Genomic DNA, 25,201 nt, shown 5'->3' on the forward strand with positions numbered 1-25,201 from the left:
CTTCTCGTGGGTTGGTGGTTCTTTCAGAGGTTTTCCCGGGTTCTTCCTCCACCATTAATACTGCCCACCATGTATAGCCTATAGTGTGCTGAAAATGGCGTTAAACCCTACAAAAACAACTACAACAACACCTAGCTGATAACTGAATGGATTGATAGCCCTGAGGAATGTCTCAGTTGCAGGTTTTCCAGCTTCCCTTTGTCAGTGGAAAAAATGGGAAAACTTGGATAAAGATGTAGGACTGAATCACATGACTGACTTACCTCTGTTGTTGAATCAACCCTGCTACCATGCATGTCTGTACATGTTTTCCTGGAATGAATGCAGTTCAGATAATGTTGACTTGCTGCCTCAGCTACTTGGGAAACCATAATTTATAATGTCAGACAATCAGATTCTCCTTTAAAATTTTATGAATTAATTGTTTATAGCCACTTTGGATAAAAAAAATTACATAGTGCTGTAATGTTCTTGTTATCCAGTGATCTTGCATAATCCTCCGCCTTTTTGAGAGAAATGGGGAATTTAAATTGTGCATTAGCATTTCTGTCCATACATCCTTTAATGCATCAGATGCATCAAAAGTATGTCCAGATTTTATATCCACATTAAAACAAATGACATTGAAAGTAAACTGAATCGTTAACAAAGATTTTTATTCCAACAATACAAAATTACATAATGGAATGCATTGTGATTATCACAAAATAAGGTCACAACTTATCTAAGATATCTATGTGCAATCATGGGAGAACATAAAATTGTGATATTTGATTATGATGAAGCTGACCGATCTTAACAACATTGGACAAATGGTATTGATAAATTTTTTCAAATATGCAGAGATATTCTGAAAATTCAACAAATGTGATAGAAAGAAATATAAATAAGTTTAATTGTGCACTCTAATTTAAGAGTTTTTCATGGCCTGATTAAATCTGTTCAAAAAATGGTGCAGGGAACTTTTCTGCAATAATTTTAAAAATCTAACATATTTGGATTAATGAAGCCTATATTATATAAATCTCTGCAGGTGTGCATTTAAAGGTCACACACACACACACACACACAATATGTGCTGAATTTGCGAAAATGACAAGGTTGTATACTTCCTTTTAAAGGCAGAAACAATTTACATCTTGCAATAGAGCTCACAAAAATATGATTGATGAAATTCAGTAATATCGCTAGAAAACAATAACAAAGTGAAAAGGTTAACTGTAAATACTAATTAGAACCTTTAAGATGATGAATTGTGTGGCAATAAATAGCATAATGGCATGTAGATAATACTTCCTATGATGGCTGTGTGAAATTTTTTCTTTGTTTTACAAGGATGAATAATCGTTAGCCGTTTTTAATGTGACACTTGACGCCTTTATGGTTGAGTTTGTAAACCATGTTGGAGAGCTACACAGGCTAATTACCCTAAGCTGACATTGATCTATAATTGATCAGATGTTGAGCTGTACTTGTGAATCTATTATGTACAAAAGCTCTTAATATACAGATCTTAATAGAAAAAAAATATTTTTCCAGAATGATAGTTAATTTAAGAATAAACATGAGAAGAATTACCTCCCTTTGACATGGACTCTTACTGTCCACTTTTACTTACTACACTAGAAATTAGGAAGAATTCAAATATTAATCCATTGATCCAACATTTAGTTTGATCCCAAAATTTTTTATATCCCTTCAAAACCTTGGCAATGTATATTTTTTTGTAGTAAGAAATAGTTGTCATATTTTATTTACTACATTCAATAATTAAATTAAGTGTAAGGGACAGAACTCGGTTTTAACCTTCAGAGGAAATAATCATACAATTATGGTCGTCTCAATACAGCTTGAGAACAAAAAATAATTCAGAACATTGTCATTATGAGAAATCAATATTACATATCACTAACCTTGACTGACTGAAGCCCATTCCTCCAGTATTGTCAGTATTTTGATTGAGTGGAAATCGTAGTTTGTGTCAGATTAATGACACTAAAGAATATCAATGCTTACATGTTCTTTTCTACAGCCTATTTAGTGATACTAATAAAATAAAGAAATTTAATTAGCCAAAGACCCAAGTGGGTCTAAGATTGCTCACCTGTTCGACATAGCCTGAAAGCCCAATGTATCAACTCTTAATCACATACATGTAATTGAGATCAAAAGATCTCCATGCAAAGAATGTCACCATGCAGTTTGGTTCAGACTGGTTGAACCTTTTTTCTTCTAGAAGTAATGTTTAGAAGAGATTTTAAAAAATCAAACTCAAATGTTCATGGATCGACAACAAAGATGCACCATGCATAAAAGCACACAACAGATGCAGAACCATACCCTAAGATCATTGGTCTTAACGTCCAAGCTACAGACACTGGACAGAAATAAATGAATAATAATGACGATCACATTCATACCACACGGCATCTAAATGTTTTTGTGTTTATGACAAGCAATACCTTGTCCAAACACTGATGATAAAATTATAAGGAATGGAATGTCAGCTTTCAGTGACTTGTGTGTTGCTTTGTGTAGATTGTACATGCTATGGCCTTGAGATAAAAATCTGTCACATGGTAAGAAAGATTACATTGTAAATATAATTGGTGAGGAAAACTAATTCAAAGAAGTTAGCAGAGTGCTAAAATTTTGTAAAACAATAATTTGCAATATTTGCAGGAATAATTAGACCATGGCCTCACTGAAACAGTCATGAAGGCTGCTGGTGATCATATAAATTGGAGAGATCATAATGGCTGCAAAACCAGTTGGTCTTTAAAAGCAAACAGGGGCTTTGTCTGACATGTGATATGAATTTATTAGAAATGAAAACAGAATTGTATGTAAAAGAAAATGTTTTGAGATATATCTGAGATAATGGGTACAGGAGATGTTTTTATGTAAAAAGAAAATCAGAAAAGACAAAAACGGTTGAGTTTTATTGTGAATGGAGGAGACGGACTTTGTAAGAGTGGAAGAAAGTCATATTTTTGAAGATGAGAGCAGAGTAGTACTTGGACATGACAAGAGGATTTTCATTTCAGAGCAAGGGAAGTGAAGCCATTAAACCAGAATGAATTTGCCCAAGAAATATATTATAAAAGCCAGGGATCTGATTGATGTTGGCATGGTGACTAGTTTTGAGGGCATGATGACCTTGAAGACAACCTATGACTTTTGATTGCCAGATGCTTCAGAGATGATGACTGTTTATGGATGGTACTATGTTAAGCCATTTACAAAAACTAGAAGGATTGGAACCATCTGAAAAGCATGATGTCATCTTTTCAGAGCCCTATCATAAATCCAATCTTAAAAATGTATCGCAAAAATTAAAATAGAACTTCTGGTTCATTCAAAACAGCTGACAGAGATTATATAGGCCAGTTATAGATTTTAAACAACATTTCAGTGAATTTCATTCAGAATTTATATTTGACACTTCTGGACCTGATTCTTTAAATTCTGGCTGTCTGTGAACATATCACTAATTAGAAAAGTACATATAGGTAATTGTTTAGGTAAAAAAAAACCATGAAGAACTGCTTTTGCATGAAAAAGCCTTAATTTAGTTTGAATTTGAAACAACTAAATTCAACAAATTCCTATTTTAATGTGAACTAAACAGTGCAGCTTAAAATGAAGTGATGTCATTGTCCAGAGCCTGTAGTTACTTATAAGACAAAACTATTGAAACATAAAATTACAAGGCATATAAAATACTGTATGTACTAGCTTATAAGTAGAGTTTAACTGTAAACTGCATAGACCCAGATTTGCCAGCACATTACGCTATGGCAGATCTGGGTCTGTGCATTTTGTTATAGGTAATCAGTATAACAACAGCATAGACCCTGATCTGCAGATACATTATGCTATGGCAGATCAGGATCTTTGTTATTTGCACTTTGCCTTGACTTATAAGCAAGTACATATGGTAACACGAGCTCTTCTAAAATATGCTGGTAATGATGAACACGTATGGCACATTCATCATTTTTCTGTAATGCTGATTCTAAACTTAAGTTACAACTAATCATTCAGTTATATTACAAAGGATTAAAACTGCAGTGTAAAAAATTTGATTAATTGGAATAAATGAGAAAATTATCATCTAGGCTCATGTACAAAGATATGTTTGAGTGGAAAGAAAAAAAACAAAATTATGAAAATGCTATCCATGATAAAAAGATATAAAATACAAACTCCAGTTAGCAATAAATTACTGAACAAAAAATATACATACAAGCACCATGTTGAAATCAATGCTTTCTTAGGTAAAGAAAAGGAAAAGCAAAAATGTAAATAAAACATATCTTGATACCTTTTACACCTTGAATAATACAAAGTAACAGAAGGAGAATGTCAGCACTCTACATTTATCCAACTAGATTTCTTGAACAAAATCTAGATTTGTGATTGTAAAATATGACCAGAAAGTCTAATTCCAGAAAAAACTAATCAGGTGATGTCTGGATATAAATCTTAACCTGTCAATCTCAAGATATTCTATACTTACTCATGATAATAACATTTTTGTCAAGTCCATAAAGTTAAAAGATACAGTTTTAAAAAGTGAAAAATTCCTTTAACAACCTGAAAATCTAATCTGGTCATCAACATCTGCATGCAAAGTGCCTATTAAATTTAAGTTTCCATCTCAGGTGGTTTTTGATTGTCTGTGCTAATAAGGTTTTGCTAAAAAAAAGTCAAATTCCAAAGAGCTACAAATGTCGAAAACAATGTGTTATAATGACCTGAACATTTTATCAGTCCATCTACATTTGCACACAAATGTGCCTACATAATTTCATTTGTCTGCCTCAAGTAGTATTTTTGCACAATCTTGCTAACAAGCTTCTTTGAACAGACAGACAGACAAACATATAAAGAGAGATGGACAAAACCAAATCAAGATTCCCCATATAAATTTTGATACTGACTCCATCAGATATCTAGACAGCCATTGTCTGTTACTGTTCTGGTTAAAACTGAAGATAACCTACAATGTTTTAGGAATGGTTTTGTATAGCTTAGATGGAAACAGTACTAGTGAGTTATGTCGGCTTCTAAATTTAGGATTATAACTTTCACATGAACTTAAATGTAAAACACACTGTCAAATCAGAAGTTTTATTTACCCTCAAACACAGAAAGGAATGCCCCATAACATCTCAACACTTCAAGTCCAAACTGCCATGAACAACCTTTCCTTAAGCTTAAATGATGACAAATAAAACATGTGACAACTGTAGTCAAACTATGAATTTATCACTGCACTAAATTTAATTTTGTTTAACAGTCAATCAATTTTTTAATATCTGTGCCAACAAGGTTTGTAGTTGGAAAGCCAAAAAGTCGAACAAATAAATTTAAAATAAAAAGTAACATAAACTACAAAAAAAACATTGAAATAGTATCAAAATCTAATCAGGTCATCTGAATATACACATATAAATACACAAAAATCATTGAAATGGCATGAACATCTAATCAGGTCATCTATATACACATATAAATACAAAAAAGTTATTGAAATGGCATGAAAATCAAAATCAAGTCATCTATATACATATATAAACACCACTATCATTTTTTTCTGTTGATTAGTTTATGTGTAACGGGACAAAAAATAAGATTCAGGACAGATGTGCAGTCAGACTGCCGCAAACAATATGTTCCCTCCAGCTCTTGCAGCTGAAGCACAAAACTGTACAATCATGCAAAAATCAAATACAATGCTATTTATTAATGGCAGCAATGGAACATGAATATTTAGAGTATGCTTCTATTTCAAAATTATTACTGAAATGTGCTTTAACTTGCTGTAATGTGCTTGCTTATAAGTCAAGTCCAACTGGAAACTGCATAGACCCAGATCTACCCTTACATAATGCGCAATGGGATCTGGGTCTATGAAGTTTATTAGGAGTAGTCAGTACACCAAACAACACAGACCCTGATCTGCTGGCACATCATGCAAGAGCACATCAGGGTTTTGTTTGCAACTGGACTCGACTCATAAGTGAGTATATATGGTATATCAATGGCAAATGAGAACAGGGATTCGATTCACAAAATTTACAAACATATCTACCGGTACACTAGGATAAATATAATGGCTGAACAATGAATTTCATTTACATGTGAATAAATATTACATTGGAAGCAATTCCATTTCAACTTCATGCAAACTTTGTTTGCAGTCAAGTAGCTCAGGCAAGTACCATATATCAGGTATTTTTGATGTAAGACTTATCGGAAATTTTTTGGAAGTTGTCTCAAAACAAACAGCATCCAAAATTTTCATATTAAATATATCTTACATTGGCATTTTTATGGAACCAAAATGAGCAGCATCAAACATAATACACACCTTTAATGAGTAAAGTCATCAACACCTCTAGCAATTAAAATTGCTAACATCATTGGTGATCAAAATCAATATCACCAAAATTCATGAATGCTAAAGTACCCAGTCAGTGGCATAAGTATATTTACAAATGATTCACAGTCTACAATCTGGATTTTTATTTTTTATTTTAATTTAAAACAATGATATATTTAAATTTTAGCAGGGAATGTTTATTTGAACAATCAATATACATCTCACCTCTTCCATAATCTACCACTTAATATATATCCTAGTGGGCCTTATGCCAAGTACCTGGCCAGTGTCTACCTAAAAGCCTAATCCCAGAATGCTTTGTGTCACTTGAAAATTTTCTTATTCTTAAACATGGCAGCCATAACTAAAGGCTCTTTTATGCAAACTTTAGTCAAATTCTATTTCAGGGTTTTTGAGAAAATGTCATCTTCAGTTTTTTCCTGTTATAATTGGTGGCCATATTTGATTGCAAATCTCATCATTGTGAACAAAAAACACCACATGAATAAACTTTGTGCCAGGAATCTTTTATCAAAATTTATTCAAATTCTACTCACCATTTTAGAGAAAAAGTTAGTTTTTCAAAGTTTCAGTAATGTCCACTGTATTTAATAATATATCTGCATTGTCTATAAAAAAAATATATATAAAAAAAGCATTTTTACTCTTCAGTGGATTTTCTGAAGAAGTGACTGTACAACAATTTTAAAGATTTTTATGTCAGGATGCTGTCGAAATTTGGTCACATTTCATTTACTGGGTTTTGTGAAGTCACTGGATGACATTTCTGTTTTTAGTGGCCATTATGAAAAGTACATGCTCATCATCTGTATAAATCTAAGAAGCCTTAATGGCAGGATCTTGTCTGTCAAATTTTGTCAAATTATGTTTGGTATTTTTGAAGAAGTTGACAGCTCTATATCTGATGGTGGTCTGGCATCATTTGTATAAACCCGAAAGTCCTTGATGCCAGGATGCATTTGTATAAACCTGAAAGTCCTTGATGCCAGGATGCATTTGAGTAAACCTGAAAGTCCTTGATGCCAGGATGCATTTGAGTAAACATGAAAGTCCTTGATGCCAGGATGCATTTGAGTAAACCTGAAAGTCCTTGATGCCAGGATGTATTTGTATAAACCTGAAAGTCCTTGATGCCAGAATGCATTTTTGGGGCCAAAATTCTGTCAAGCAGTTTGTGAGAAACTGTTTGAAGTTTAACTTTATTGTTAAATGCTCTTACTAAATAAAGATAAAACTTCATCTGCATTTTAGAATGGACCAGCATCATCCATATCAAACTAAGGGGCTTTGTTATACCAGGAAACTGTCATATTCTGTTTGGTGGTTTCTGAATGGTCAGTTAAAGCTTTTTCTAGTTTTAAAACTGGTGGATATGTTTGATGGTAGATCAGAATAATTTGTATAAAAACAGAAAGCCCTAAATCAAGGATGCTTTTGTTGAATTTTGTCATATTCTGTTCTACAGACTTTTCTATCATTGCAAACAGCAGCCATATTTGATGGTGCATTGGCTTTAAAGACTCCATACTGTGATGGTCTACACCAAGTTTGTTAAAAATTGCTGCAGAAGTTTTGTAAAGAAGTTTTTTTAAAAAGCACTGGACTTAGGACCATACCATAAGCTTGCTTGACCACTTGGCCAGGTGAGGCTTAAAAGGTCCACGCTAAAGATAAATTTGTAAAAAGTATGTTTACAATCTCCTAAGAAAGAAGTCCATATTTATTTGAAACTAAAAACTTACTATATTTTCTTGTGTACAAGATAAAAACTATTGTATCTACTTACACGTCCAACTGCAACCAATACAGACCACAATTTGCCATAGCATGATGCACTGGCAGGTCATGGTCTATGCTCCTTGTTCTGCCAATTACATGTAACAAACTGCAGATCTGTCAATGCATTATGTGATAGCAGATTTGGGTCTGTGCAGTCTGCAGACTTATGAGCATATACAGTATATGCAGATAGTATAGACCCAGATCTACTGTTGCATAATATGCAGGCAGATCATGGTCTAGAATGCAGACTTGAAATCACCTGTAGAACAGCACAGACCCTGAACTGCCAGAACTTTGTGTTGGTATATGTCGTTTGCAATTAGTCTGCATTATACATGTACAATTAAGGCTTTTCATTTCTTGTAAAATATTTACACACTATTAGAAGAAAAAAAGCATCTGAAGGCAGTCACCTATCTTAAGTAATGTGATCTAGACAACCAATTATGACATTCTCTAATGCTAAAAGAAAAACAATAAAAAACCAAAAGGACAGAAAGAAAGAAAGATAGATAAAAAACCAATTAGTTCAATTTTCCATCCCAAACCAACACATCTGAAAGTGTATTTTTGTTTAATTTACCTAAAGGAAATGTAAATCTCTCTTCATTTGGAACAAGTTGTACACTGTACTTATAGGATACTGCTGACATATTTCCTTGAATTAGTTGTATAGTCTATCTCAATTATCCATGTTGTTTGTGGGATATGATAAAATTAGCTGTCTAGAAGGGTGAATTTATAGATGTATTGTTAAAATATGTAGGGTGGGGGTGGGGGAAGGAAGGTAGTGGCTTGGATGAATTTACAATTTCAGGCCTGCCAACCCTGACGAATCCATCTCAGGCCATTGATTTTTTTTTAAAAATTGATCAGTTTTCAGTAAAGTGTAACAAAATTCAATAACCGCTACTGTAAAGCAAAGCTGGAAAATGTAATTAAAAGTTCAAAGCATCAATGATAAACATTATGTTCAACTGAAAAGTTTGTAAAGTACGCATAGACTTTATTTACCACTAGTACAGTTGCACAAACTCTAGTTCGAAACCCTATGCAACTCAATGGCTTGTTGCTATCTCTCAACTTGACATAATTCTTGGAAATTCTTTTCCATTTCGTATGACAATAGCAATCATATCTCCCGCCACAAGACATACTCAAATTGGCATGTGATGTCCAAGAAACATAACTGTGTCCCTTCCAGCTTTCCTTTATATTCTTCTGTGTTGATTATTAACACTTTTCAAGAAGCTTATTTTCCCTTTCGTCTTAAACATGCATCACTTTCTGGACGTCATTTTTAAAAATTCTATAATCAAGTTTGATGATGCAGACACTGCACATGAACAAACAGGTGCAGTTTAAAGCATCTGGGGTGCTGCTGTAAAGTTAGCCTGGTTCCCTGACTAATTTTACTAATTCTAAGACGAAACCTGGACCCAAATAAAACACGGATTAAACAATTATCTGAATTTTTCAGCAGCGATCATTTTTACGTAGTTTTTGCTAGTATGCTGTAAGTCTGTATTTTAAGGGTAATTTTCATAAGACTTACGTAAAATCATAAGAGTTGGCAGGTCTGCAATTTGAGATCAGTTACCGGTAATCAATACCTAGTGTATTTTAAATATTAAGATCTTACTAGTCAGATCATTCCATATTTCCTCTGAATATTTGTACACTCCTATTTCTTGGATGGATTATAAGATATAAATGTGTATCTGAATCCCTTTATGTTCAGAATGGTACCCTTTTTCTCTTGAATCAAAATTCAGACTTGAATAGTACAAATGATATCACCTGACTAATGGCAATGGAAAATGTTGCCATGTTGTTGCCATTCGACATTTGACAGTACTACAGAAATTATCTGTTCATCTCTGGAGGGTCTCAGGAACACAACCAGACCAACAAACACTTTGAGTGCTTCATCATTCATTCTCTTTATTGATGAGGTCGATCACCAAATTTCAGAAAAAATTGCTACTTTCAAGTTGTAGCCAGGTCATTAACAAAGGATCTAGTTGCAAGTGATGTCTTGATATGGAAACTCATTTTCTACAAAAGGCTCAGAAAAAGCTTATTCTGCCCAGACTCCCTTCTGATGAGAAAGCAGGTTTGGAGCCCCATGTGCCATCAGATTCCTGAAAAATATTTTAAGTTTGTAATGAAATCAAGAAGAGAAGCATTATTTCCAGTACCATTATCACAAATTACAAAGTAATTTTCACTTCCATGATTTTGAAGCTTTCAAGAAAACACATCTTAACATATCCCACAATCATCAATAAATCTATTAAAAGTCACCCATTACCATATATACTCTCTTATAAGTTGTCTAACTGCAAATAACATAGATCCTGATCTACAATTGCATGCTGTGCCTGCAGATCAGAGTCTCATATGCATGTTCTACTGATAACTTCTAACAAACTGCATAGACCCAGAACTGCCAACACATAACATAATGGCAGATCTGGATCTGTGCAGTTTGTAGTTGGACGAGACTTAAAAGTGGGGATATATGGTATGCATTATAATTCTCCTACACAAAAGCTGAAGAAAATTGTGAGTATCCATACATGGATTTATTCAATTCAGTTTACTTAGCAAAATATCACTGTGAGACTGGATATACGTACAAAATATGACTGTCAGACTGGACATATTTACAAAATATGACTGTCAGACTGGACATATTTATAAAAAAATATCATTGTGTGGTTAGAGCTCATGATAACTGAGAACTAAAGCTTTTCATAAAATCAATAGGTATAATATCACTTTCTGCTCATTTCAAATGAAATTTAAGAAAGAAGTTTATTAATTTCTGTTTTTTATAAATATTAGACAAGAAAACAATTTAACCAATTCAAGAAGTTTTTAAAATACACAGATTGTTAAATGCATAAAGATCAACTAGGACAGTGACTTAGATTAAGCCTTTTCTATTCTTTCTGACTGTTTTTTCCATGACATGTAAATTTATAAATTCATGATGGTGTTGGTTAATATTGTGTAACTCTAAATGTATGTACATGTACCTTTTGCTAGTTTATTAGAGGACCTCAAGGGATCTAGCTATTAGCTAATTGTGTTATGATCTTTAAATAATAATAATAATAATAATAATAATAATTACTATTATTATTATTATTATCATCATCATCATCATCATCATCATTATTATTATTATTATTATTATTATTATTATTAAGTTAGCAAGGGGTCACATGAGCAGAGCAAAACTGAGAGTAAGGTGAGACCCCCACAATACTTCTGCTCTCAGGACAGCAAGGAAAATATATTGATTCATCAATACACTTTGGTGAGGATGTGCAAAGTTTATCATTTGCTGGCAACTGTGTCACACCAGTATTTGTGAGGCTATAGATAATTATCAACGTCCATCTTTGAAAAAAATATGGAAACTATCTTTATTTAAAAACCCATTATGCGCTATGCCAATGTCAAGCTACCAATGAATCACTGCAGTTCTGGGGGAGTTTTCATGCTTGCCATTAATGGAATGATGCCACTGACATGTCACATACTAACCAATCAAGAGTCAGATATTTCTAGTTTCTGGCCTATGTTATTGGCTTGCCAATTTAAATCAGTACCAGCCAAACTGCATCATAATAATAGCCCCATAAAATCAAATTGTAGTGATCGATACTACATTGCACATCTATTCCCATCAACATTACACCCTACGTGCATTGTCTTGATTAATGCAACATGTTCAAGGTGATAAAAGTACCATAAACTATGGTTACTAAAATACCTATGGAACCCTAAGATTATATCATGTCCATATATGCATGGGACTCTTATTTAGGTGACTCCCTGAAAGACAATAGACAAAATAATGCTGAATATTAAATTAAATTTCTTGTTTTGGAACAGAAATAGTTCAAATAAGGATTTATTATTTTAAGTAAATGATAACGGTTCTTTTGTTAACCACAAATTCCCATACTGTAACATCTACATTTGCGTGTTTTTTGCTCTAGGAATGCATTTCTTCCAAATACAAGTCAGCGGCAGGTAATAACTGAGCCAATGGTTTGTAAAGGTCTCACTTTGAAACATGATTATTCATGAACGATAGATTGCAAGTGTATAATGGCCATAAATATGGGGTTTTCACATATAGAATTTTTAAAAAAGCTTTAAAAGAAATCAGTAGTTTTTACCTTTCTGTAAAAATTTAAAGTAAAAAAAAGTGATATAATTGGATTACAATATAAGAAAAATTTCTGATATATTTTCCTTATAATTTGATATTTTTTACATGCAGAATTGTTAAAAATGTCAAACATGATAGCTATACACAGCAGCCAGTGTATTTGGTGGAGGAATAACCTGGGAAGACACTGGGAAGAACCACAGACCACAGGAAACTACTGTCAAGCTTTCTTATATACCCACGTTGGCTGAGCCAAGACTCAAACTCACATCAACAGAGGTGATATGTGTGAGTAATTTGCAACGGTGAGCACCTAAGACCACTCAGTCTCCTGGGACCCTGATAATTTTTAATGTTTTATGAAGATGGCTTCATTCTATGAAGTTAGCAGTAGTCATCCTGTATTATTTTCATCAAAGAATTTTCTGTCAGATTACAAAATGTTAAGTCATAAATTTACACAGACAGATTAGTACAGTAGAAACTGTCTTGAAGCCCACATCTTTTGCCAAAAAATCATGGTCTCACAAGACAGGTGGTTTCTCATCACAGGTCAAAACACATTATAATAAATAAATCCATGTATTAAGATCAGGTCTTACATGACAGAGGGTCTTTGGTAACAGGTTTAACTGTATATCCATCAATATGTTGCTACAAAGATGGTTGAATATTCGGGTTCAGAGCCTTTTAACAAATATTCCAAACAAAGGAATTCTTTTAGGAAAAGAAGAATACTGTCTTTACTCACTTATCAAATGAGTCCAACTGAAAACTACACAGACCCAGATCTGCCATCACATAACGCACCAGCAGATCTGGGTCTGTGCATTTTGTAAGGAATAATCAGTAAAACAAACAACAAAGACCCTGATCTGCAGGTGCATTTTGTCAGATCAGGATCTTTATAAGTGAGTATATACAGTACATGAAAAATGGAGACACAGCAGATCAGTGTAAAGAATGTACCCTACTACCAATACAATGTTATAGATATACACACAGAAAGACACTCTAAGTAAGCATAAGTAATGATAAATATTAACTATAAGAAAAAAACTACCATATATACTCACTCTTAAGTCAAACTGCAATAAACAAAGATCATGATTTGCCATAGCAATATGTGCCAGTTGATCAGGGTTTATGGTAATTTTTCTACTGATTACTCCTAACATAATAGACAGACCCAGATCTGTTGGTGCATTATGAGTATACAAAATGAAAAGCAGTCAAGCCAAAGCCAAATAAAAAAGCCACATGTCACAAGACATGAATGTTAGTAACCAAACCTAGGCAAGATGGTACACTGTTACAAATGTGTGGTTTCGACAAAATCTGTGAACATGGGTACCTCCACACCAGCGTAAACACTGCGTCGCCAATCGGTATGATAGTAAGATGTCAGTGATCCAAGATTGTCTTCACTTCCACCAGATGAGGCCTCAAATGTTGGGTTATGGATAACAGCATATGCAGGAAATCCAGAGGTCAGTTCACTGCGATGGAGTCTTGGTACACCCAATTTGTCAGCAAGAACAGCCTTGTACTTTCTCTTTCTGTAAAAATAAAGTGAAAGCTAACTACACTCATTTACATTATGCATTTGGTTATTTACTGCATTTAAAATTCTGTAAACTATTATCAAGAATTGCTATCACCTGAGGTAGTGGAATTAAGGGGCACATCAGGTGACATTAACACCAGTCTTAACCCTTTACCTCATAGAGTGTATGGCTTTTTAGCCCTTCCATATACATGTAGCAAAGTTACCCAGTGCAGTGCGCTATAAATAGAACACCTGTTACCTATTTGAATCCATACAAATAGGCCTGCCTGTTAACTGTTAAGCAATGTAGTGTATGTTACGTTTAACAGCAATTTTAACCATTGTACATTTTTGGTACACATATATTGTGTAAGGAAAGATTTAAGAGTAAAATCTGATCATCATAGCTGTATAATTATTTTTCATTGAAGAATTTTGTATGTGCTTTAAAATCTTGAGAGAACTCATTCACCATTAAGTCAGTGAAGCCATGTGACCAACCATAGCTGCCATTTCTCATACTCCAAATTTACAAATTCTTTGTCTGTGTCTACATCACTAAATCATCTGAATTTGATAATTTATAAAAACTAATTGCTGCCTTCATCAATATCACAGCCTTTACCTAAGTTATTGAAACTTTCATAGTTGTGATTCTAATCATGAAAACTCAAGTAAGTACTGAGCAAAATCTGCAAACTCCATTTTGGTGAGTGGAGAACACAACCCCAGTTACTTTAAATAGCAGATTTTGACCAGAGCATAAACAGCGACCATGTGATTTGATGTAATGGTCATTCACACTAATGAATGTAGTATATAATAGGGGGTTTTCCCCGAAGGTGGTGCTACAAAAACTCTCTCAAAATGGCTTATGTTTACAGCAGGCATCAAAAGGTGCTTCCATAAGAATGGTGTAGAGGCATCAAAAGGTGCTTGTATGCGAACTGGGTAGAGGCATCCAAAGGCACTTCTATGCGAATGGAGTAGAGGTGTCCAAAGGCACTTGCATGAGGTAAAGGGTTAAGTAAGACATATGATTGGTAAATTTTAAATCTCACCTAAATTTCAGCAAGTGAGGCCTAAACAACACCGACATATGCATACAATGACAGAACAGAGAAGTCAGAATAGGACAAATTGGAAGATTTGCAAAATTTGGTCAGGAGTTTGGACTTCAAAAGAAGGAGGGTTTTCAATGAGAATGGCAAATATTTCATTAGAGCACATGTATTTAACTTTCTTATTCCAATCAGGAGCCAAAGCTTGGGTCACTATATGAGTAGATTTTGTCCATTTTCATGAGTGATCTGTAAAGATGAGCACCTTAGATCACTCGGCCAGCTGGGGCCCCACCAGATGCAGATATCACTCGGCCAGCTGGGACTCCACCAGATGCAGATAAATGCAAGTGTATTTGCAGAGATAGATGCAATGAGGCAGAAATTATATATTTTCTATTTGCAAATACAACTTCAAAACTTGGCCTAATTAACAAATGGTAGAAAGCATTGCATAGACCGCTCTTCCCAGTCTATACCACTATTTCATTGCATTTTCCTCAGCATTGACCAACACATCTTAACTTGAGAAAGTTTTGACAGAAGTCATCAAGATAGAAACTCTAAATCTAAGTATAAATGTGTATAAGTTTACGACCTATTTAAAATATACCAAATTTTCTGTTGAAAGTAGCAATAAATAAAGATATAGGACTTTTAACAATCCTTAGCACAAAGATTTAACAATCCCATGATGCAACAGGCTTTCTGCTTTAGTGGGAGACAGAGGCAAGAAGGTGTGTGACTTTATAAAACTCGGAATGTTAACATGTTGTCAATGATGCCATGTGGTGGAATAGTAACTGCAAGATCTTACCATGATTAAGTATGTGAGACAAAGAGTCCAAAGTAACCTAATGCTTTTTTGTGGAAATCACCTTGTTTATGGATAGAGACACAATAATATTGCAATATCTGCACACACCTCAAGTTGTGGTGGTGGGGGAATAATCTCATCATGACAAATTAATGTTGCTTATCCAACACAAACCACAACCATAAAATAACAGTGACTTGAATGGTAATAATATAATTAGAATTAGTACACATGTGACCAAACTGTGAAATCAGCCTGGGACAAATCAGGAGATTTTCCAAATTTGGCTTGGAGTTTTGAGTTGGGTTGCTTGTCCGGAATTTTGAATTATGGCTATAATATTTCAGAAAAATTTGTTTTTGGAAATTTGAATTCCCCTAGTTTTTTAAATCTTTAGTGAAATCGGCAAGTTTTTCTAAAATGTCATAAAAAGTGGAAATCTTTCATTCAAATCTTACTCAGAAATAATCTGATCTTTTCAAACAAGATGAATTAATTCAACTTGCCAGAAAAAATAATCTTTCTAAGGTAAAGGCTTCCTTAACGAAACAAGGACCTGTAGACAACCATACTATACAGGATATAGTATATGTCATTGCCTATGATCTTGGATTCTTCATCGGGACATGAAATCATTAGAACATTTCATTTTTAGCACTTCTAAAATTTTATTAGTTGATTATTTTTGGATTTGATTCTTAAAACCATTAAGTTCTTATTTTTTTCTTCATTTTTACAGTATTTTTTTCAGGGAAATAAATTATTTGTTAAATTTTTCAAAGCATGCTGTTTTTACTCTTTCTTGTGTTGCTGTTTATTAGAGGGAATATTTTCATGAATATGGTGAATTTTTCATTGTGGCAAATGTCATTGACTTTCTTTAATGAGAACTAAAACTTGCATTACTCTTTGAGTAATTTTCATCTATTTGCATGAGAACTTTTGTGTGGCTTCTGAGTCAGGGACTTATGCTGACTTGATCTGAAAAATGTACACTGGAGATTCTGTTTGGCGAAAAAACCAGCAAAGTGTGTTTCAGCACATATACCTTTATCTACCTAGGATGCAGGTGGCCACAAACATGATTTCTGTGATAGAGTATTTATTGTTACGTTTAATGTTTTATTATGCTGCATTACGTGTAATGCCATTCTTGCCACCATAGCAGATCTTAAAATCACTTTATGGGAATGGCAGAATGCATATTCATGTCTTTTGAACTTGATTCCAACCACTTAAATTCCAGCTCCAATGCATTATTAAATATCGTGTGATATTTCCATTGCTTTGCTTTTGGTGTTTTAGCACTGGGAGAGAATGGATGTTTAGACATCTCAGCAAACTTACCAAAGCCAAACAAACCCTCTTTTATGCTGATTGAGATCTTTTGTGATCTAACCATAATCTATTAATCTCTAATCCTTTCAGAATTAGGTCTGATCACACATTAGTATAATCCATGTTGACAAACTTCAAACACTAAAGCTAACTAACATGCTGACAGAATCGAGGGAATGTTAATTGTCTTATGCTGCAAAATTCATCAACAGAATCATCTTACCCTTCTTAAGCCAGTTCATAGTGACATATTACCATAAATATACTACACTGGATGTAAAGTGTTACAAAAAAAGGAAAAAAATATAAATTTTCAATAATTTTGCACACACTGGAGATTTCAGTAAGCAACAGGAGCGATGGGAGACACCCTCATCTATGGAGGAAAAGCCTCCCATCCAGGAGGTTTACATGCATGAAGTAGATTGGCATCATTTGTACAAATTATCATGGTCCTTGTGTCACAATGTGCTTAGTAAAATGTCTCTTTTATTGGTCAAACTGGTTTCAAAAGAAGCATAACTGGTCAAACATTGCAAATTTGGATAGACAATTAATACACAATGATACATACTGGATACAGTGTCATACCATCAACGAACATGGAATTGCTTGGTGAGCAAACTTGATTTGATATGGAATAAGTAACTGGCACAATCTTTATGCTAACTGTTACATTGGTAACTGGCACAATCTTTATGCTACACTGTTACACTGGTAACTGGCACAATCTTTATGCTAACTGTTACATTGGTAACTGGTACAATCTTTATGCTACACTGTTACACTGGTAACTGGCACAATCTTTATGCTAACTGTTACATTGGTAACTGGTACAATCTTTCTGCTAACTGTTACATTGGTAACTGGTACAATCTTTATGCTAACTGTTACATTGGTAACTGGTACAATCTTTCTGCTAATCTCATAACTTTTGTAACTAGTATAATCATTCTGATACACTGTAATATTTGTAACTGGTATAATCTTCCTGTTGTACACTGTAACATTTGTAACCGGTATAATCTTCCTGTTGCACTGTAACATTTGTAACTGGTATAATCTTCCTGTTGTACTGTAACATTTGTAACTGGTATAATCTTCCTGTTGCACTGTAACATTTGTAACTGGTATAATCTTCCTGTTGTACTGTAACATTTGTAACTGGTATAATCTTCCTGTTGTACTGTAATATTTGTAACTGGTATAATCTTCCTGTTGTACACTGTAACATTTGTAACCGGTATAATCTTCCTGTTGTACTGTAACATTTGTAATTGGTGTAATCTTCCTGTTGTACTGTAACATTTGTAACTGGTATAATCTTCCTGTTGTACTGTAATATTTGTAACTGGTATAATCTTCCTGTTGTACACTGTAACATTTGTAACTGGTATAATCTTCCTGTTGTACTGTAACATTTGTAATTGGTATAATCTTCCTGTTGTACTGTAACATTTGTAACTGGTATAATCTTCCTGTTGTACTGTAACATTTGTAATTGGTATAATCTTCCTGTTGTACTGTAACATTTGTAACTGGTATAATCTTCCTGTTGTACTGTAACACTTGTAACTGGTACAATCTTTCTGCTAACCTCATAACTTTTGTAACTAGTATAATCATTCTGATACACTGTAATATTTGTAACTGGTATAATCTTCCTGTTGTACTGTAACATTTGTAACTGGTATAATCTTCCTGTTGCACTGTAACATTTGTAACTGGTATAATCTTCCTGTTGTACTGTAACATTTGTAACCGGTATAATCTTCCTGTTGTACTGTAACATTTGTAACTGGTATAATCTTCCTGTTGTACTGTAACATTTGTAACCGGTATAATCTTCCTGTTGCACTGTAACATTTGTAACTGGTATAATCTTCCTGTTGTACTGTAACATTTGTAATTGGTATAATCTTCCTGTTGTACTGTAACATTTGTAACTGGTATAATCTTCCTGTTGTACTGTAACATTTGTAACTGGTATAATCTTCCTGTTGTACTGTAACATTTGTAACTGGTATAATCTTCCTGTTGTACTGTAACATAATGTGCTATTACACTGACAAGAATCCTCCAACCCATCTTGTTTTGATAAAGTTTTTACAGACAGAGGAAAAAAAAAAGCTGGACTACTAAAAAAAATTCAATTCTAAATACATGTGCAATACTTCATCATCCCTTTCCCTGCCACATACTGAACCACACTGCAATACAGATCTCTTGCTCCATAATGTACAATGTACTTAAATAGAGAAGCATGCCATGAGCTGACAATATTCCAATATGGCTGGCTAGGAAAAACTGAGCACTCCTCTATGTCTGTTTCAAGTTTTCAAATTCATTATTTGTTACTTACTGTTTCTTTCTAAAATAAAAAATTATGAACAGCAACATTCTTGCTTCCTTGTACATTAAAAGTCCCAGGACAGTATGTTATAAATAGATTCCACTCTGATACTACTGGCCTTCCAAATGACAGATTAATATCATTGTGTAGTCTATTTGTTGGGGGATTTTTGTTGTTGATAAAACAGTTTTAATAATTACTAGCAAGGTCTTGAGATACATTTTAAACCTCAAAACTTTACCTGATAGCCTGGGTTTAACGATTCTACCTGCAAATATGTCAGGTTCATTTGTATTTTGTGGTGTTTGTGATTTCCTCTTATCCTTGATGGACTATATAGGATTCAATGACTATACCAGCTTGTGCCATGACATCAGAGAAACTTCCAGAAAAACTGTTTTACTAGCGGGTATATTCCCATCAGGTGTGCTATTAATGGTGTTTGTTTACCAGGATTGCCCAAAAAAGTGATTTTATGCAGATATAGTAAAAACATCCAAAAGTACTTGTATACAGATATTTTAAGGATATCCAAAAGTGCTTGTATGCAGATATTTCAAGGACATCCAAAAGTGCTTGCATGCAGATATTTCAAGGACATCCAAAAGTGCTTGCATGCAGATATTTCAAGGACATCCAAAGTGACTGTATGCAGATATTTCAAGGACATCCAAAAGTGCGTGTATGCAGATATTCCAAGGACATCCAAAGGAACTTGCATGCAGATATTTCAAGGACATCAAAGAGTGATTATATGCAGATATTTTAAGGGCACCTACAAGTGCTTGTATACAGATATTTCAAGGCATCCAAAAGTGTTTCTATGCAGATATTTCAAGGACATCCAAAAGTGCTTGTATGCAGATATTTCAATGACATCCAAAAGTCCTTCTATGCAGATATTTCAAGGGGATCCAAATGTGCTTGTATGCAGATATTTCAAGGGGATCCAAATGTATTGTATGCAGATATGGCAACAACATCCAAAAGTGCTTGTACACAGATATGGCAAGAACATCTGAAAGTGTTTTTGTTCAGATATGGTAAGGGCATCCAAATACACTTACAATAAAATGCAGTAGCGGCATGAAAACCTGGTTACAGTGAAATGAAGCAGTGGGTTCCAGATGTGATTGTATGTAGGAATGAGTTAAGATGGGCAATATTATCCAAGATTAACTTACTTCATATAGCAAAAGCTCATCCAAACAACCAGAATAATCAGCAGCCCAACAGCCAGTCCAGTAACTATTCCAGCTATCTGTCCAGTGGTTAAGTCTTCTAGAAAATGATAAATACCATATATAATCACTTATAAACCGAGTCCAACTACAACCAACATGGGCCTTAATATGCTGTTGCATAATACCCTGGCAGATCAGGGTCTAGTTTCTTTGTTCCAATGATTACTCCTGAGCAGTCTCCAAAATCAAAATAACTTTGATATCAACAATACTGATTGCATCTCAGTACATGCTAAAGTGAAGGCTGGGGACCATTGGTCAACTAGTCTTATTGTTTCATTATAGACATTTTCTATTATAAATATGAAATTAATAGACTTCCTTAAATCGATTTGTATATATGCATATTCTATCTTTTAAGTGCTTGTTCTGTTTTGATTTGGATATATTTAACATTTTATTGCAAATCTATTCAATGATATACCCCACTATTATCTTTATTGGCGAAAAATGGCATTAAAACCCACAACAACAACCAATAAATAATACCCATAACTAATACATATTCAAACCATCTTAATCATTTTGCCAACATTACACAACATAGCAGTTACATGTTCTAAATTTAGATGAGCTTGCACACTGAGATATAATCCTCTCTGTCTCTCTCTCTCTCTCATTCACTAATAACAAAAAATACTCTGAGTACTTTTATTTTTATTGTAATTAGATTCTTGAGATGAGAGCAGTATGAGACAGAAAATATACATTTACTTTGTATGTTTCTACCGTTAGGTTGTCAAGTAGTGTGTCCTCTATAGAACTTGTTCAGGTACAATCCCTTTATCTTTCATACATGGTCAGTACCACCAAATGATAATTATTTATTTTGCATATAATTTTTCATACACTGAAATTAATAGTTATTTTTTCATGTAAAAAAAATATAATGAAATACGGTAAGTGGAAATAGAATTCATCATATATAAATGGACATGACAGTCATGCATTCCATTTAAAACTTGTACAGTTAATTAGCGAAAATAGAATTCATCATATATAAATGGACATCACATTCATTCATGATGAACATGACCCCTTTACAGAATATGTTTGGCAATAAAAAACATAAATGGAAATTGATTCCTGTCTTACCAAAGGTACCTATATATTTTTCACAATTCAATCCATCATAGCCCTTAGTACAGTCACACAAGGGGAAACCACTGCTGTTTTTGTAGCACTGTCCATTTTGACCACAGTAACCTGCACAATTATCTGAAATAAAGAATGTTTTTTGTTTTTACTTTTGACATCTTATTTACTTTAAAATAAAATAAATCAAACTGCTATTGGTCTCAGTATTTTGCTAGTGTTTTAGGCTGTTTTAATCTTTTGAGGGTCACTGCCTAGAGATAGCTTTTCACTAGGACTGAGTAAGTCATTTGACAACTAGAGTGCATTCAAGTGATTGATGTTAGAGTTAAAGCTTGCCAGTAACTTCCCATGGGTCAGTGGTTCTTTCCATGATATTTCAAAGGTTCTTCCTCCACCGTATATACTTAATGGCAATCATGAATAGCATTAACAAAAAATGGCATTAAACCCCACAAAAAAAACAAATGTGCCAGCAGATATGGGTCTTTGCTGTTTGTCACAAGTAATTGGTAGAATGAACAACACAGACCCTGATCTGCTGGTGCATTATATTGTTTACAGTTGGATTTAACAAACAACTGTAATCCCCCAATACATCCTGCTATTATATGTGAACCCACATCTGGAAAATACTGCAACATTTAAAACTGACATTTTAGATTGCTAATGAATTTTAAATGATAGTCACAAGTGGTGTCTAGTATGTTCTTTCTTCACCCATGGCTTTCTGCTACAAGATTTCTTTGTTTCTCATGAATTTACATACAAAAAGTCATCAACAGCAACGAGTTCTTACATATCAAAGACAGATCCCTTTTACTGACCCAAAATTGACTGTGTTTAGAAGAAAAACTTTAACTAGATAATTCAAAAAGCATGAAAGGTCGTGTTTGGTTATGTTCTGAAAACATTCACAGTGAGTGATTAGGCAGATTTATGCATAATGATTAGTAATGCGGAAATCTCATCACATGCAGAAATAGATGAACTAGCAGGAGCCTAGCTGATTTTCATCAATCGCTTTTGATGATTTAGTGCTAGCACTGCTTTGGCCTCTGTGTTGTTATTAGCAACATTGTGTATGGTGCACATGTGTGCACATGTGTGTGACAGAAGGCAAACCCAAGACAACTTTGTAACATCAGCTCAGGTCACCACCTCTGATGTATGTAGGCACCTATAACATGAGTGTAATTTCCATGATATTTCTGGAAAGATCTCACACAATACGAGCATACACATGGTTATTGCTTCTGTTCTCTTCAGTGTGAACAGCATTTGTGATCGAACAAAAATAACAGTTGGAATGAATATCAACCAAATAGGACTTGTGTTGACCTATTCAGAACTAGATTAGAAATTAACATATGATTTATTAAAAACCAGGTGCCCAATTTCCTTTAATGCTCTATCATGAAATATAGACCCTTCAAATGACAACATATAGATTCAATGAAAATGGCATGCTAATATTCTAAAGGATACTAATATTTCTATCAATATCTGAAAGCTTGACAACTTGACTACCTTGAAGTAAAAGGACATATATTGTATGCTCTAGTATATAAAAAATGTTGATGATCTTTTAGATTGATGTTTGCTTGTACCCACCCCCATCACCTCCTCCTCTATTGATACTGTCATTGACTGTTTTAAACATTAAAGTTCTATTGATGCTATCATCAATCATTATGTACATTCATGTTCTATTGATGTTATCATCAATCATTATTCACATTCAAGTTCTATTGATTATATCATCAATCATTATTCACATTCAAGTTCTATTGATTATATCATCCATCATTATTCACATTCAAGCTCTATTGATGCTATCATCAATCATTATTCACATTCAAGTTCTATTGATTATATCATCCATCATTATTCACATTCAAGTTCTATTGATGCTATCATCAATCATTATGCACATTCAAGTTCTATTGATTATATCATCCATCATTATTCACATTCAAGTTCTATTGATGCTATCATCAATCATTATGCACATTCAAGTTCTATTGATGCTATCATCAATCATTGTGCACATTCAAGTTCTACTGCTATCATCAATCATTATGCACATTCAAGTTCTATTGATTTTATCATCCATCATTATTCACATTCAAGTTCTATTGATGCTATCATCAATCATTATGCACATTCAAGTTCTATTGATTATATCATCCATCATTATTCACATTCAAGTTCTATTGATGCTATCATCAATCATTATGCACATTCAAGTTCTACTGATGCTATCATCAATCATTGTGCACATTCAAGTTCTACTGATGCTATCATCAATCATTATGCACATTCAAGTTCTATTGATTTTATCATCCATCATTATTCACATTCAAGTTCTATTGATGCTATCATCAATCATTATGCACATTCAAGTTCTATTGATTATATCATCCATCATTATTCACATTCAAGTTCTATTGATGCTATCATCAATCATTGTGCACATTCAAGTTCTACTGATGCTATCATCAATCATTATGCACATTCAAGTTCTATTGATGCTATCATCAATCATTGTGCACATTCAAGTTCTATTGATGCTATCATCAATCATTATGCACATTCAAGTTCTATTGATTATATCATCCATCATTATTCACATTCAAGTTCTATTGATGCTATCATCAATCATTATGCACATTCAAGTTCTACTGATGCTATCATCAATCATTATGCACATTCAAGTTCTATTGATTATATCATCCATCATTATTCACATTCAAGTTCTACTGATTATATCATCCTTCATTATTCACATTCAAGTTCTATTGATGCTATCATCAATCATTATTCACATTCAAGTTCTATTGATGCTATCATCAATCATTATGCACATTCAAGTTCTATTGATGCTATCATCAACCATAATGCACATTCAAGTTCTATTGATTTTATCATTGACTGTTATGCATACTGTGCGCAGTTTCTCCACTAAAACCACAAGCTCACATGTGCATATCAGGCTGTTTACAAAACGTCAATGGGATTTTTCTGTAGGTGTTGCATTTTGGTGGTACTTAAACAGCTATACCTTGTTCATCTAGTAAATGAAACTGCATCAGTTTTTGCAGGGCATATAAAATGTGTAACAAATTAAGATTCCTATCTGTAGTATACAGCATTCTGGTCCACAGTTTGGTTTGGTTTGGTATTTTATGGCCCAGCCAAACAATTAGGATATTTGGTGCTGAATCAGTTGGACTAAAGTGACTTGCCCAAGGACACACCATGGTAACTGATCTAAGTTGATATGATGATAGGATTCAAACCTGCACTCTTTCAGTTGCGAGTTTGGCATCCTAACCAATGAGCCACTGCAGTTCAT

At 33.7% G+C, this 25,201-nt stretch overlaps 1 protein-coding gene across 1 annotated transcript in view; it reads right to left on the minus strand.

Annotated features, from left to right (window-relative positions):
* Positions 1 to 635: 635 nt before the first annotated feature.
* The window catches only part of LOC149802826 (uncharacterized), a 349,692-nt gene continuing 325,126 nt past the window's right edge, over positions 636 to 25,201 (minus strand). The window contains exons 62-65 of the mRNA XM_089952278.1: positions 21,844 to 21,966; positions 20,689 to 20,785; positions 13,741 to 13,945; positions 636 to 10,338 (exon numbers count right to left, since the gene is read on the minus strand). Coding sequence (XP_089808404.1) covers positions 10,264 to 10,338; positions 13,741 to 13,945; positions 20,689 to 20,785; positions 21,844 to 21,966 — 500 coding nt within the window. The 3' untranslated portion in view covers positions 636 to 10,263. The remainder of the gene's footprint in view (positions 10,339 to 13,740; positions 13,946 to 20,688; positions 20,786 to 21,843; positions 21,967 to 25,201) is intronic.

Source organism: Sinohyriopsis cumingii, chromosome 3, assembly GCF_028554795.1.
Source record: "Sinohyriopsis cumingii isolate HCF-2022 chromosome 3, ASM2855479v2, whole genome shotgun sequence".
NCBI classification, from domain to species: Eukaryota; Metazoa; Mollusca; class Bivalvia; order Unionida; family Unionidae; genus Sinohyriopsis; species Sinohyriopsis cumingii.